The sequence below is a fragment of the Hylobates moloch genome, unplaced genomic scaffold, assembly GCF_009828535.3.
Source record: "Hylobates moloch isolate HMO894 unplaced genomic scaffold, HMol_V3 SCAFFOLD_23, whole genome shotgun sequence".
NCBI lineage: Eukaryota > Metazoa > Chordata > Mammalia > Primates > Hylobatidae > Hylobates > Hylobates moloch.
The window spans coordinates 29,064,412-29,081,064 of record NW_026652298.1 but is presented as its reverse complement, the minus strand read 5'-3'; the positions used below and the strand labels follow the sequence as shown (position 1 = coordinate 29,081,064).

The following is a 16,653-nucleotide window of genomic DNA, read 5'->3' as shown; positions in this document are numbered from 1 at the left end:
TAGCATGATTGTTTAAAAAAAAAAGCATACACTTGGGTATCCACATCCTAATAAAAATGAGAAATATTTTCGTCGCACTGAAAGTTCCCTCATATCTCCTTCCTTTTAATACCTTAGATCAACTTCCTCTTCATGAGCATTTTTCACCCTCAAAGTATTTTTCTGATGTCCATGAGTGTGACCAAGTGCACAGTGGAGCCTTAACTACATATTCTGTAGCCTATACATCATCTTATTAAATGCCCTATTGTCAACGAACTTATAAATGAAAATTCATTATTGTAAGAGCTATGCCCTATCTGAGGTAATGGGGACAGAGGTGACAAAAGAATGGTTCCTGCCTTCAAGGCAAACAGCAATGGATTTGATTTGGGGTTGAGATGGCTTCCCTGGAGTCTGCGACTTAGTGGCTCGGTCACCATGTGGCCACCCACACAGGAAGAACGGGGGTCGCACCACTATTTCCAGATGACCCTGGCTATGGGGGAGAAGAGAACCAAGTCATCCTGGGTGGGTCCGACTCAGTTTTAACTTCCTCACTCTTCTCTCTTCTATTGCTCCGATTGTCCCTCTTGTGAGTGATGAGGGGTGTACAGTTCAGATCCACAGGAGGGGATGGGCAATTTGAGCATCCTTTGGCACGCCTGGGGAGGCCAGCCAGAAATGTTTAAATGGGGCTGGATCTGTGCTCTGTAATCATTCAGATGACAGACTCTTCCCTGCGCCTTCACTCAGCCTGATATATCTCTGGAAATGGTGCCAAACTGTTGAGGACTTGGTCTTTCCAGGTAGATGCCTAAGAAAGGAAAGAGCTAGGACCACATGCTGATTGGCCAGGTCTCCAGCCAATGAGGAGAGGTCTCATGGGTAGGTTTGCCCCACTTTAAGCAAAACCCAATCTTACAGAGAAGAACTATCAAAGAAGATGCAAGTTTGGGGGGGTTTGGGTTGGGTATAGCCTTGGCCAATTCTCAGTATCCTTCATTTTATGAAAGGAGTCATTATGGAATTCTGTTAATAATGTTAGATCTCCCACGGCTCATTCGGGACATCTGAAAGGGAATTCAATTCGGATAAACTGATTTATAATGAAAACTCCAGGCACACACCTGTTCTGTAAAGCAATGTATTACTCATTATGGGATTCTCAGATAACAAGCTTGATCTCATTACTGTTTAGAATTTCCCTACCTTAGAAAGGGTGACTCTGTGGATAAAATTGAATGCATTCCTTCATTCAGTCATATTTTCCAAACACAGAATGTGTGTTAGGTACTGTGGTAAGGTAGCCCCCACCCCATGGGGCCTGTCACCCAGCATTTAAAGTCGCAGTCAGTAGAGCCTGTCCCAACCTTGAATCTGGGGCTAATAATGTACCCCTTTTCAGGAGGGGGATTGCAGTGGAACATGATCAAAGTCTATCTCTTGTCATCAGAGTGTAGTCTTGAGCCAAGGTGAGCTCATATAACTCAAAATTTCCTTTCTTTCTAAGCAGGTTGAAATTCACAGCCAGATTTTCTACCTAAGAATTATCTTTCTGCCTTACATAACTGAAAATATCTAGGCCTTTTTCAGGAGGCTTCTTTGGATCTTCTGTTGGGGGTTAACATGAGGCTGCTTCAAGGCCTTGCAGAAAGAGGTACACACATAGCTGCATTTTCACACGTGGCTCCCTTCTCTGTTCCCTGGGTCCCCTGAGGCCTGTCCCTGCTTGGAGGTTGCAGCAGGGGCAGCCGACAGCACCTGGGTGTGAGGGCATAGTGAACATGGGTGCCCTGCAAACAGATCATCAGCATCTCTTGATTGTTATTTTTTTAGGAAGTTCTGATGGTGACTGGGCAGTATCGACACTTAAGTCACCAAAAGGTACTGTACGGCTTTTTCTAGCTCTTTTGTCCAGGTGTTGTCAAATTTAGCATTAAATAATGAAGGGATAGAGAGTCCTGGTGTCTGTGTGACCTGTGCACATGTGTGTCTGCATAGGGTGACATCTGCAAGTCCGTCTAAGTTCCAGTGTGTAGGTGTTTGTGTGTGTGTGAGTGTGTGTGTGTGTGTGTGTGCATCTGGCAATTGTTGGACAACGTGCTACCCCTCACTTCCCAATATTTGTTGCCTGACGGAAAATATCACTATGAGAAATCATGCCAGGTAAGGTGAAATATGTTGATTTTTCTCAGAAAGTTACAATGGCAAATGGCAAAACACAAGGTAAACTAATGGGGGTGGGGCGGGGGAAGAACACAGCTTCTGAGGGACAGATAAACATAATCAAGTTATTGGCCAAGGGTCTTGGGAATGATTAGCCTTTTAGAGAAAAGAATGCTGTTTTCAACTTTCTTGGGACAGCATGGTGAGCAGAGAGGGTTAAGAAGTTGGTCTACTTGAGTCTGTGAGTTAACCCAGCTGGGTGACCAGACAAGGTGGCAGCTACCATTAATTAATTAGCTCCCTACTATGTGCCAGAGGACTGGCCCTTTACATCATTTTATCATTTAATTCTATGATGATCAGGCTGTGTAGGCATTGTCATCTGCATTTAGAAATGAGGACACGATGTCTAAGTAAGGATAAATCTTGCTGGTCTAGAGTCATATGACTCTTCAGTGGTAGATCTGCAGCTTGAACCTCTATCAGTCTGACTCTTATTCTAAGCTATTTTCCACTGGGGTGTAATGGAAGCAGCTCTTTTTAGAATAGACCAGAAACACCCTTCTCCATATGCTTTGTTGGACTTGGTGGAGAAGTAGCTGACCTAAGGAGGTGGAGGTAGAACTATTTATTTATTTATTTATTTATTTATTTATTTATTTATTTATTTATTTATGAGACAGAGTCTCTCTCTGTCACCCAGGCTGAAGTGCAGTGGTGCGATCTTGGCTTACTGCAACCTCCTCTGCCTCCCAGGTTCAAGTGATTCTCCTGCTTCAGCCTTCTGACTAGCTGGGATTACAGGCACATGCCACCATGCCTAGCTAATTTTTGAATTTTTTTTTTTTTAGTAGAAATGGGGTTTCACCATGTTGGCCAGGCTGGTCAAAATCCTGATCTCAGATGACCCACCTGCCTTGGCCTCCCAAAGTGCTGGGATTACAGGCATAAGCCACCATGCCCGGCTGGTAGAACTCTTTAATGAGCTCGAACTGGGGTAAATTAGGAGACATTGCAAGGATATAAGCAAGAAACTGGTGTATTAGTCTGTTTCAATGCTGCTGATAAAGACATACCCAAGACTGGGCAATTTACAAAAGAACAAGGTCTATTGGACTCACAGTTCCACATGGCTGGGGAGGTCTCACAATCAAGGCAGAAGGCAAGGAGGAGGAAGTCACATCTTATGTGGATAGCAAAGAGAGAGCTTGTACAGGGAAACTCCCATTTTTAAAACCATCCGATCTTGTGAGACTCATTCACTCCCACAAGAACAGCACAGGAAAGACCCACCTCCATAATTCAATCATCTGCCACCGGGTTCCTCCCACAACACCTGGGAATTGTGGGAGTTACAATTCAAGATGAGATTTGGGTGGGGGCACAGCCAAACCATATCAGCAGTCGTGGCCATTTTTTTTGCCCTCTCAAAAGATTATTCCGGCTTCTAAGTGGAGACTGGATTAGGGGACCGTGGACTAGAGTTTCGGACACCCACTGGAAGGCTCTTGCAGGTACTGGGGTGGGTAGAGGATGGAGAGAAGAAAATGGAGTGGAAGGATCATTGAGAGACTGCAAAAAGTACTGAGTGAGGAGGGGGAGGGACCATGAGACCAATGGCTCTCACTTTGTAACCAGCTTGAGCACACATCAGCATCACTTGGAAGGTTGTTATAAACCCAGATTCCTGGGCCTTACCCAGGAGCACCTTATTCACTAAGCCTTGGTTGGGGTCTGAGGAGTGGAACGGCTAACAGGTCCCAAGGTGATGCTGATGCTACAGGTCTGGGACCACATTGTGAAAACTACTGCAGTCAGGATATCTTTCTGGGAAACGAACACTCTGTGATTTGTTCTCCAGATACCTTTTTGTAAGTCGAAGGTTCTGAAGAGGAGAGTTTGACCAGGGCTCCAGAGGCTCAGAAACATCCTGAGTTGTTGCAGGGAGGAGAGTGCATTCTATTCCCTCATTGGGAAAGAGAGCTTTACACAGATGTGTTTAATGAGACTCCCCTGACTACCTGGCTGTTGCCTTGAGAGAGACAGATTTTTGGATTTTACATTAGATAGTAAGTATTCACATGTCAAAGTCCATTTTTAGAAATGCAAACAATTTGGAACATGACAGACCTCCTAATTTGAGGCATTAACTTTTTTTTTCCCTCCCTGTGAAAAACAAAGCTATTATGATCCCTGTGATGGCATTTGGAGGCAGTCTGCATCTCTGTCCTTATATCATCCTTTTGTTGTCAGATGCATTTAGAACATATTTCAGTTTAGGTTAAAAGCAAGGAGCTGTTTTCTACCCAAACCAAGCTAACATCACCTGTCCTGCTAAAGGCACCTTTATCCTGCCTTGTCGGGGGAGAGGAAAAGGGGTCCCGGTGAGAACCAAGTTCCTCTGGGGTCATTGGTCTGCCTCTAGTGTTCTTTATTCAACCTCTAGACCCAGACTGTAGATGAGGTATGGTAGCAAGATTGGGGAGTTTGTATGCCCCCACCTTCCACATCCTGCCACTTTCTTAGAGAGACAGGCTGGGTGCGGTGTCTCACGCCTGTAATCCCAGCACTTTGGGAGGCTGAGGCAGGCAGATCACCTGAGGTCAGGAGTTTGAGACCAGCCTGGCCAACATGGTGAAACCCTGTCTCTGTAAAAATACCAAAATTAGCCAGGCATGGTGGCACATGCCTGTAGTCCCAGCTACCCAGGAGGCTGAGGCAGGAGAATCACTTGAATCCGGGAGATGGAGGTTGCAGTGAGCCGAGATCTTGCCACTGCACTCCAGCCTGGGCGGCAGAGCAAGACTCTGTCAAAAAAAAAAAAAGAAGAGACAAGTTGGATATGATGGGCTTAGACTCAGACACATATGAGTTCCAATACAGGCACCATTATTTGCTAGTCTTGTTATCTTCAACCTCTCTGATCCCCTATTTTCTGATCTGCAAAATGGAGACCATCATATCACCTACCTCCTAGGTTGTTGTGAGATAAGATGTTTAAAACACATGTCATAGTACCTGGCATATGGAAAGTAATAAATGCATGCAGGTTATTACTGGTATTAGTAGTACTGTTATTATCAGGTGAGCAAATTAAAGGCTCTGAAAAGCCTTGTGGTAATAAAAACTGGTGAACTCTTTGTAACCCGCCATTTCCCAAACACTTTTGACATCTGATCTCTTTGCTCTTAAGGAAGACCAATGAACACCTTAACATTCAGTGGCATGAATGTTGCTGGGAACCTACTTTGGGAACATAAGGCACGGGCAGAGAAGTAGGTAGAGGTGCAGATGTCACTGGGGAGCAGTGGGGGAGATGGGAAAAGGAGAGGTAGCTGTCAAGGAGAAAGGACAAGGTCCTTGAAGATACAAGTTTCTTACTGCCACCTGCATTGATGGTGACTCCCTTTAGAGTGTGTCTGCCAGGACAGGAAATGGTAAACATCACACTAGTTGGTATGATTTATTTTTCAGTACCTACGGCTTCCCATGCAAGTTGCCCCCTAGTGATCACTGCTGTTGATCCACCCACGCCCAGTCTTGGAAACACCTGTCACACCTGTTTAAAATCCACCCACCTGTCACAGCTGTTTAAAGTCCACCCTTGGCCGGGCACGGTGGCTCATGCCTATAATCCCAGCACTTTGGGAGGCCGAGGTGGGCGGATCACGAGTTCAGGAAATGGAGACCATCCTGGCTAACATGGTGAAACCACGTCTCTACTAAAAATACAAAAAACAAAATTAGCTGGGCGTGGTGGCGGGTGCCTGTAGTCCCAGCTACTTGGGAAGCTGAGGCAGGAGAATGGCGCGAACCCGGGAGGCGGAGCTTGCAGTGAGAGGAGATCTCGCCACTGCACTCCAGCCTGGGCGACAGAACGAGACTCCGTCTCAAAAAAAAAAAAAAAAAAAAAAAAAAAATTAAATTAAATTAAATTAAATCCACACTGGAAGACATCACCTCAAGCCCAGCAGACTGTCTTCATCAAGATGAAGCCATGTCTTTGGAAATATGTTTATTTTGCAAACAGAATCTTTAAACTTAAGTCCAGTGCCACAGCAAGGCAATCAAATTAGGAGAAACTGCCAGCATAGACTGCAATGTAATCTCTCTGCTTCTGACTAGAATCAGCCTGGGTCCCCTTTTCCAAGCTACATACATCCTCCACGCTCCCATTTCTACCATTGCTCCAACAGAGGAAATCAGAGAATCTACTCTCTGTAGGTTTTGCACGGGGCTTGGCTTCATATATAATAGGTGCTAAATAAAAGAGGTCAGTACTCACAAAGTCTCCATTTATCTCTGCTTTGGAGATAGCTCTTAGTCATCCTGATGGAGTCTTTCAGAAAGATATACACTTCACTAGGCCGGGCACGGTGGCTCATGCCTGTAATCCCAGCACTTTGGGAGGCCAAGGTGAGCAGATCACTTGAGGTAAGGAGTTTGAGACCATCCTGGCTAACACGGAGAAAACTCATCTCTACTAAAAATACAACAGTTAGCTGGGTACAGTGGCATGCGCCTGTAGTCCCAGCTACCTGGGAGGCTGAGGCAAGAGAATGGCTTGAACCCCAGAGGCGGAGCCTGCAGTGAGCCAAGAACATGACACTGCACTCCAACCTGGGTGACAGAGCAAGACTGTCAAAAAAAAAAGAGAGAAGGAAGGAAGGAAGGAAGGAAGGAAGGAAAAGAAAGGAAAGGAAAGGAGGAAGAGAAGGAAGGAAGGGAAGGAAGGAAGGAAAGAAGAAAGGAAGGAAGGAAGAAGGAAGGAAGGAAGGAAGGGAAAGGAAGGAAAGGAAAGGAGGAAGGGAAGGAAGGAAGGGAAGGAAGGAAGGAAAGAAGGAAGGAAGGAAGGAAGGAAGGAAGGAAGGAAGGAAGGAAGGAAGGAAGGAAGGAAGGAAGGAAGGAAAGACACTTTACCTAGCTTTTCTGCTTTTATATATGAGGAAACTGGGGTTTCCTAAAACCACAAAAGAAAACTACATCACAACAGGGGCCAGGGTCCAAACCTCCAAGAGGGGCTTGAGGACTTGACCCAGAATCACTGGAGATGCTTGTTACAAATGTAGATCCTGGGCCCACTCACTCCTAAGGAATTAGAACGTCTGAGTGTTGTGTCCCAGTGTATTCATTTTTAAAACGCACCTCCTGGGTGATTCTTATGTATGTTAGAGTTTAGATCTAGCTTTTCCTAATCCCCCACCCTAGATGCAATTGCAGTTTGCAACACAGCATCAATTTACATACCAGCGTTCTTCCCAATGTATTTTTGCTGTTTGCTGAAATAAAACTGTTTTCTTAGTGGTAATTTGAGCTGGGGCCACAGCTGGACGGTAACAGCATCGGAAGTGGATAGTCTTCGGTTTGGTTTCTTGCTCTGCCACTTATTGGCAGTGACAGAGTAATTTGTCAGCCAAATTATTTAACATCTCTGGGCCTTAGTTCCTTCATCTGTCATGTGGAAAGAATGCTATTGCCTGCCATGTCTCTTTAAGAGGGTTTAAATGAGACAATGTAGGTAAAATGGCTAAACTAGTGTCTAGCCCATAGTAGGTACTCAGTACATGCTAGTTCTTTCCTTCTTCTAAGAAAATTGACTTAGCCCAATGAGAAATGCTCATGCAAGAGGAAGAAGACAATAGACAATGTGCAACAGGGTTACGGTTCCATTGGAGTGCATGCATCCTATAGACCGTCCCAGGGGAGGGAACACCCACCTAAAGGCGGCTTTAAAACATTACTTCATGAAATTCAGGCTTTTGCAATTTCCTGATTTTGGTTATTGGTTTGGTCATGAGCCGCCGGGTGCAAAGCAGGTGGAAGACAGGAGGGTGATGTGAGGTGAAGTTTTTTAATAAAAATCAAATCCCACTCGGTCATGAGTTCAGTCCCCTTTGAAAAGCACACAGCAAGCACTGGGGTTTTGATGAGCTTCCTTGGGAACCCATAGGGCATGAAATGAATGCTCAGAGAGGGTTCTCTGGTTTGCAGAAAATGCTCTTGCATCGAGATTGCAATAAACATTTGACTAGTTTGGCCGTGTGTCCTTCCGAGGCTAACCCAGCCAGATCCTGTTCATTCCAAAGCCATCTTGCATGACACCCGCAACACACACAGTGGGCACTCAACATACATTTAGTTAATAAATTAATAAATGAAACTGGGCATAGTGTTCAAAGGAAATTTTGTCTTTTCTAAAAAGGCACTGGGAAATGAGAATCAACCAGAGGGAAGTCTGGAAACCTATATTCTAGACCCAATACTTGTTTATCCATGTGACAGTCTTTGAGCTTGGTATGTAACAGGTGCTAAAGTTTCCTCTCCTGAAAAATGGAAAGCTTGAGACTATTAATTTTTTTGCCCCCAAACTTCTATAAATAAATATCCCAGGCTTTGCTCTGATTAGCTTAACTTGTCATGTGCCCACCTCTGAACAAATTTGTAGGAGGAGGACAAAGAAATGGAGAATGACTGGGGCATGGGGAAGTGGAGGGATATGACATCCATACCACATGGATTAAGAATAGGAGAGAGGCTTTGGGAGGCCGAGGTGGGCAGATCACCTGAGGTCAGGAGTTCAAGACCAGCCTGGCCAACAGAGATGGTGAAACTCCGTCTCTACAAAAATACAAAAATTAGCTGGGCATGATAGTGGGTGCCTGTAATCTCAGCTACTCAGGAGGCTGAGGCAGAAGAATCACTTGAACCCAGGAGGTGGAGGTTGCAGTGAGCCAAGATCACACCACTGCACTCCAGTCTGGGTGACAGAGCGAGACTCCATCTCTAAAAAAGAAAAAAAAGAATAGGAAAGAGATGCATCTCACCTGAAAATTGGGGGCTCTTCTTGGAAGTATGGTGAGTGAATGATTGGTATCTGTATCAGTCAGCTACTGCCACAATAACACAGTGTAACAAATAACCTCAAATCTCATTACTTAAAATGTATTTAGACCAGCATTTATTTAGATCAGGAGTCTATATGCAGTGATTTCAGCTGATGTGGGAGGTTCTTCTTATCTCAGGTGATTTCACCCATCTCTCTGGGAGTTGGCTGGATGTTGGCTGATCTAGGCTGGTTTTAACTGGAATGACTTGGGTGACTTGACTCTGCTCCATGTGCCTCATGCTCAAATAAGGCAGCCCAGACATGGTCTGTTGAGGGTGGGAGAGGTGCAAGAGAGAAATTCAAACCAGCAAGCACTTCTCCAAATGCCTGTATGTCTCATGTCTACTAACATCTCTTAGTCACACGGAACAGAGTGTAGAGATGGAGAAAGTCAAAGAATTGATTCATGCATTAATCTAACATAGGATCCCAAATCCCATAATTATCTACATTGACATGGTCCCAGGAAACTACAGCCAAGAGGAAGGTGACAAGCAGGGCTTAGAATTCTTTCCCTTAATTTGCTTCATTTAGAAAACCACCAGTTGTATGAAATTTCACCAGCTGGGAGGATGATTGGAAGACAGACCATGCAATGAATTTCTGAAAAAAAAATCTCTATCTATAGAGCAGCAATGCACAGGAAGACAGTGAGTGAACACAGTTCCATCCAGGACCCTGTGTGGGAATCGGTGGGAGGGGATCTGTGCTCAGCCATGGCTGGAGCATGAGCCTGTCCACCATTGTCCGGTAGCCTTTCAGAAGATGTTGACTGCACAGCAGGACTGCCTAAGTGAAGAGAGAAAGGGCCTGAGGTTTCAGAGGACTCCTGGCAGCCACAACAAAGGGGGCCCATGGTACAGGCTGGGCAGCTTTGTTGCAAAGCCCAAGCCAGGGGCTGTTTTAGAATTCTCCGTAGCAAGGGCTCCCTCCTCACTCTGGATTGATAGTTTGCCTATATATGGGATTTTAGAAAAAAAAAAAATCACAGTACCACCGCCTGTTGGGAGCCTTCAGGGTTAAGACTAAAAAAGGGCCAGGCTCCTGGACGCCCTTTCTGGTTTTCTCTCTTAGAGCAATATGGCTTTGGGAAAGATATGGTGCCCTGTGGGGAGGGCGAGATGCCCCGTGCTTCTTTAGGACCTGGTTCATGTGCAGCCTCCCCTACTTGTGTCTCTGCAGCAAGGCCCAGAGGCAGGTGAAGTGCAGCTAATTCCCTATAAAGACAAATATTCCATCTCCCTGGTCCTCTCCTGCTTAGGAAACTCAGGCTTTTTTTCCTACCTTTCTTGTTTCTGTCTGCTGAGACAGCCTCTGGAATCTGCACAACTTTATACCACGTAGTTCGAAAGAAGAGAGAAATACCTGGACTTTTTTTTTTTTTAACAACATGAACTCTTTCCCTTTCACTTTTTAATTCAGCTTGTGAAGAAGAAGAAAGCAGAGACCCAGAAAATGGTCATATATAAGTTAAATACTGTTTTACAGTACCAAAAGGTCCCAAAAATACAGTGCTTAAGAGAAAGAAGTATTTCTTTTTTTAACAGCTTTATTGAGATATGATTCACCTGTCATACAATTCACCCATTTAAAGTGTAAAATCCAATGGTTTTCAGAATGTTCACAGAATTGTGCAACCGTTATTACAGTCAATATTAGAACATTTTCCTCACCCCAGAAAGAAACTCTATAACCATTAGTAGACATTTTCCATCTCTCTGTCTTATCAGTCATCTCCCAGCTAACCCCTGGTTCAAGCAATGACTTGCCTATTTTATGTCTTTATATATTTGCCTGTTTTGGATATAGCTGTCTCATGTAATAGACCTGTATTAGTTTGTTTCCATGCTGCTAATAAAGACATACCGGAGACTGGGTAGTTTATAAAGGAAAGAGGTTTAATGGACTCACAATTCCACATGTCTGGGGAGGCCTCACAATCATGGTAGAAGGCCAAAGGGAAGCAAAACACATCTTACATGGCACCAGGCAAGAGAGCGTGTGCAGGGGAACTCCCCATTATAAAACCATCAGATCTCCTGAGACTTATTCACTATCCCAAGAACAGCACGGGAAAAACCCACCCCCGTGATTCAGTTACCTCCCACCAGGTCCCTCCCATGACACGTGGGAATCATTACAATTCAAGGTGAGATTTGGGTGGGGATACAGCCAAACCATATCATGACCCAAGGAGAGTAGTCTAGGTTGGTGGGCAGCTCTACTCCAAGTGGTCACTCCAGGACCCAGGTTCCTCCAACCTTGTTGCACTGTGACTCTTACCATCTTGTCCAAATCTGCATTGTTATAGTTGGTTACTGTCACTGTGTAATTCTGGCATGGGGGAAGAGGAAAGAGAGGAGATCCAGAAGAAGGATTTCTTTTTTTAAAGCAAGTCAGGTAAAGCAGAAATAGGACACATCAGTTTTGCTATTATTTCATTGGTGCGATATCAGTCTCATGGCCAAATGTAGCTTCCAAGAAGGCTGGTAAATCTAGTTCTGAGTTGAGTCACCATGTGTCCAGGAAAAAAAGGTAGAATAAATCTGATCTGGGAGATAAGAAGCAGTCAGCCACAGCATCTTCTCTGATGGGAATGTACATTTCAGGAGATGTACCATGCACTGTGTATAATGTTCTGAGTGTTTACAAGCCTTGTCTCATTTACTTCTACACTGCACTCCACAAGGTGTATATATATATATATATATGTATACATATATATATATATGTATATATATATGTATACATATATATATATGTATACATATATATATACACACACACACCACAAGGTATATATCCACAAGGTATATATAAAATTATCCTAATTTTATAATCTTTATATTTTCTGATGATGACAGAAATAGCAGTTACTACCTTTGAATACCTGCTGTGAGGCAATGACATTGGCCTTTTTTCAGGGTGCAAGGTACTCTACACGATTCTCTTCAATACTCTCCAACCCCAGGCCACATAGGCCTGGTTATTTTAGTTTCAATTTTATAGGTGAAGCTTAGAGATTTGAACCCAGATCCATCTGCTGTCAAAGTTTATACTCTTTCCTCCCTATGGTAAAGAAGATTTTGTAGTCACAAAAGTCAGACATGGCTGGGTGCGGTGGCTCATGCCTGTAATCCCAGTACTTTGGGAGGCTGAGGCGGGAGGATTGCTTGAGGTCAGGAGTTTGAGACAAGCCTGGACAACATGGTGAGACCCCTTCTCTACAAAAATAAAAACAAAAATAGCCAGGCATGGTGGTGCATGGCTATAGTCCTAGATTCTCGGGAGGCTGAGGTGGGAGGATCACTTGAGCCCAGGAGGGTCAAGTCTGTAGTGAGCTCTGATCATGCCACTGCACTCCAGCCTGGGTGACAGAGTGAGGTGTGCGTACTTCCAAACTTTGTTATCTGTCATATAAAACTGGTGCATTGAATCCTTCAAACTCTCAGCCATATTAACTCCTCTTTCCTTCTTAACATTCCCAGATCTCATTGTCTTGTCTTTCAAGACTGGGGGCTCTACCATAGCTTTCAAGAGCCTAGTGTAGGATTCAAAACCAACACGTTGGTTCTTTGTCATCATTTGTATCAGTCTGTTCTCATGCTGCGAATAAAGATGTACCTGAGACTGGGTAATCTATAAAGGAAAGAGGTTTGTTGGACTCACAGTTCCACATGGCTGGGGAGGCCTCAAAATCATGGTAGAAGGCCACAGAAGAGCAAAAGCACGCCTTACATGGCAGCAGGAAAGAGAGGGCATGTGCAGAGGAACTCCCCTTTATAAAACCATCAGATCTCATGAGACTTATTCACTGTCATGAGAACAGCATGGGAAAAGCCCACCTCCATGATTCAGTGATCTTCCACTGGGTCCCTCCCACAATGTGTGGGGATTATTACAATTCAAGGTGAGATTTCAGTGGGGACACAGAGCCAAACCATATCATCATTGAAAGTGAAGGGATAGACTGGGTGCAGTGGTTCATGCCTGTAATCCCAGCACTTTGGGAGGCTGAGGCAGGTGGATTACGAGGTCAGGAGTTTGAGACCAGCCTAGACAACATGGTGAAACCCCCTCTCTACTAAAAATTAGCTGGGTGTGGTGGTGGGTGCCTGTAATTCCAGCTACTTGGGAGGCTGAGGCAGAATTGCTTGAATCAAGGAGGTGGATGTTGCAGTGAGCCGAGATTGCACCACTGCACTACAGCCTAGGCGATAGAGCTAGACTCAGTTTCAAAAAAACAAAAACCAAAACAAAACAAAACAAAAAGTGAAGGGATAGTGGAAGCACAAGGACAAGAAAATTTGATTAAAATCTCAAAATATAGTCTCACTACATTGTCATGGAGGGAATCAGTGGGATATGGCATGAAAAGCCCAGGAAACCACATCGACCTCAATGGCTCAGACTAAATGAGAAAACACATGGAAAGCTCCCGGTGAGTGCCTGGACTGGAATGATGGTGAAGAAACCTCAGTCTCAGTTCTCACTTCTATCATTAGTCCACAGCTCTATCTAACCCAGCCCTGTTATAGGAAAGCAACTTCCTGTCTGTGACTAGCCAGTACTCCAGCCAATGTCAGCATAACTTAGAGGTTGCTAGATGCATGCCTCTTGTAATGCGGTAGCCAACCTGGCAGGGAGTCTCACATCACCCCCAGCTCTCTCCTCCTACCCCACCTTAAGGAAGAAAAAGATAAACATATTTTGCCTTGATGGCAAATTTCTGGGCTTCGTTAAACTTTTGACTGTGACATCTTGATGTTTTCTCTTGAGAATGTGATATTTACACATCTGTCCCAATCCCTGATATTTTGAGAGGAAGAATCAAGAAGAGTGTTTTCCCTGCATAACTCTTACCCCACCCTCCATATTCTTTAGTTTTGAAGGAATATTTTCCTGCAAATAGACCCTTTTCAAAGGAGCAATATTCATTGTCCATTGCAGGCAATGTAGAATGCCTACATTGCAATATTCTACACTGCAGTCAAAAGCTTCCATAAATATTGAGTGTGATGGCCGTAAATTCAGGCAGTGGAGCCAGGTGTCCTGGGTTCAAGTCTCAGCTCCATTCGTTGGATAAACTGCCAAAGCTCTCTGAGCCTCAGTTTCCCCACTTATAAAATAAGACCAATGGTAACACCTACCTCATTAGGATGTTGAGAGTATTGAAGGGGATAGCAAATGTAAATTCCTAGTGAAGGCAGTAGCATAGAACACACACTTAAGAAAGGTGAGCAATTACTCAGTTTGCCATTGACAAGAGTGGGGAAATAGAGAGGAAGTCCCTGTCTCTACTCAGACTTCTGATATACCCAAACAGTCTCTTTAATGGATCCCTGCCTTCTTCACCTGACTTTATTCTACCTCCCTCCCCCGAGCTAGGTCTGCTAAAGAGTATCCAGGTCTCTGCAAATTCTCAGACAGGAAGATGGATCCTAGTTTGCCTGTCTGAGAAACAAAAGCACTTAACCCGAGCTCCAGCCCTTCAATCCCTGTAAAGAACAGATTACTCAGTCTTCGGTGATACATACTGAATGACCAGGAGTTGAAACATCTTGCCCATTTCTCATATTTCAGGGACTGTCATTGGAATTGGAATATCATCAGTGCTTTCCTTCTTTCATCACATGCATATTATTGCACCCCTGCCGTGTACCAGGCACTGGGCTGGATGTTGAGGATACAGCAGTGAGCAGAACAGATACAACCTCTGCCCTAAGTGGAGCTTTATATTCTGGTTAAGGGAGACAGAGCATAAACAAGTAACCAAAAAAGATAACTTTATATAGTAATATGGGCTATGAACATATTAAAATAGGGATAGGTCATCAGAGCCGTTGGTGGAGGTGTCTTCTTTGGGTATTAGGAGGGTTTTTTAGGAGGTAGCCTTTGGTCACAGGTCCAGATGACAAGAAGTAGTATTTAGGCAGAGGAAACAGCAGGGATGATGTCCAAAGGTCCTGAGATGGTGACAAGCTTGGTGTGTTCAGGAACAGAAAGGAATCTCATGTATACTGGAATAGTACCCCCCTAAATCCTTGTCCACTCAGAACCTCAGGCTGGGAATGCACATGGAAATAGAGTCTTTGCAGAGGTCATTGAGTTGAGAATATATTGAGTTAATGTAGGCCCTAATCCAGTGGCTGATACCCTTATAAGAAGGGAAAAATTTGGACACACAGACACACAGACACACACACACACACACACACGCGCGGAAAATGGCCACGTGAAGTCCAAGGCAGAGATTGGAATGATGTAACTTACAAGGCAAGAGATGCCAAGGATTGCCAGCAACCACCGGAAACTCGAAGAGGCAAGAATTGATCCTCTAACGGAGCCTTCAGAGGGAGCACGGCCTGGCCAACTTCTGGCCTTTGGAATTGCAAGAGAATGTATTTCTGTTGTTTTAAGCCATCAAGTTTGTAGTACTTTGTGATAGCAGCTTTAACAAATGAACACACACTGTGATGTGTTCACAATAGGTATGGAGCAGAGGAGGGTGCATAAGTAGCTAGAGTCCACGTCAAACAGACCTCAGGGACCACTGCAAAGAATTTGGATTTTGTTCTTAAGTGTAATAAGAAGATTAATTGCTGTCTTTTATCACACCCTTGAGCCAAAGGCAGAAACTGATGAGGAAATGTGAGAGCTTTGGTTGGGGCATTGCTTACCAGGTGAAATCCATCACCAGTGACCCAGGAATATTACCAAGCAAGAATGAGTGGTAGGAACCCCTCCCTAAGATATCTTTGCCTCAAGGAAAGGAGGTAGGTGGGAGGCTGCCTGCTGAGACCCTCAGATGTGCAGCTTGTTTTGGAAACTGGTTATTACCTTGATGTTCTCCCTTTCCACGGAAGCCAGGCTCCATCCCGCCCCACACCTGTACAAGTGTCTGCTGCTAATTAAGAGAGAGACAGATGGAGGAAGGTATAGTTTAATTTTACAGCCCCAGTTTCTTCAAGGCAATTAGGCTCATTGGAAGGAAAGCACCTTTTCCTTTCTTCTTCTTCTTTTGTAAATGAAGAAAAATCAAACAGGAGAGGGCCAGTGTTGTTGAAAGCCTCGCACATCTGTTTCCTGGTCGGTTTGTCAGCCATCTGCCCATGAGGTACCGGGGCTGATTAGGTTAATGCATTTATTAATGGGGCTTACAAGACTGTTCAATGAATCTGTTATTTCTTTTGCAAGTAGCTTTTTAATATACTAAGACAGGGACCACACTGCACAAAGCCAAGAGTGGCTAGATAAGCATTTCTTTCCCCTCATCTGGCTCCAACCCAGAGGGGAACAGAAACATTATGAAAATAGGGTTTCATGAAAACTGCACTTCCAGGTAATGGAAGTGATTCATCCATCTAACCTCTAACCACCTCCTTGTTGTTGAAATAATCTTGAAAATATCTCTTTGGAGGATAGTTTCATGCACCAGGCACCAGTTCAGTGCCTACACTGCTCTTCTCTAAGAGAACACCTGAGTCCTGGGGTGGGAGAATGGTTAGTTAAATGAATAGGCATGAATGATATAATCTTGCCTATAGGACATTAGATGGCCTGAGGATTAGATGGCCTGAGGATCCCTTGACTTCTTCACTCTACAACTCAGATGTCCT

The 16,653-nt window shown here is 44.4% G+C and overlaps 1 protein-coding gene across 2 annotated transcripts in view; it reads left to right on the top strand.

The window, feature by feature from the left end:
- SHISA9 (shisa family member 9) overlaps positions 1-16,653 on the top strand; it is a 339,083-nt gene that overhangs the window by 311,123 nt on the left and 11,307 nt on the right. Inside the window, exon 4 of one of the 2 annotated variants that reach the window (XM_032145536.2) lies at positions 1,819-1,866. The exons of the other annotated variant lie outside the window; for it this stretch is intronic. Within the exon in view, the coding sequence (XP_032001427.1) occupies positions 1,819-1,866 (48 nt within the window). The remainder of the gene's footprint in view (positions 1-1,818; positions 1,867-16,653) is intronic. 2 annotated transcript variants of the gene reach the window in all.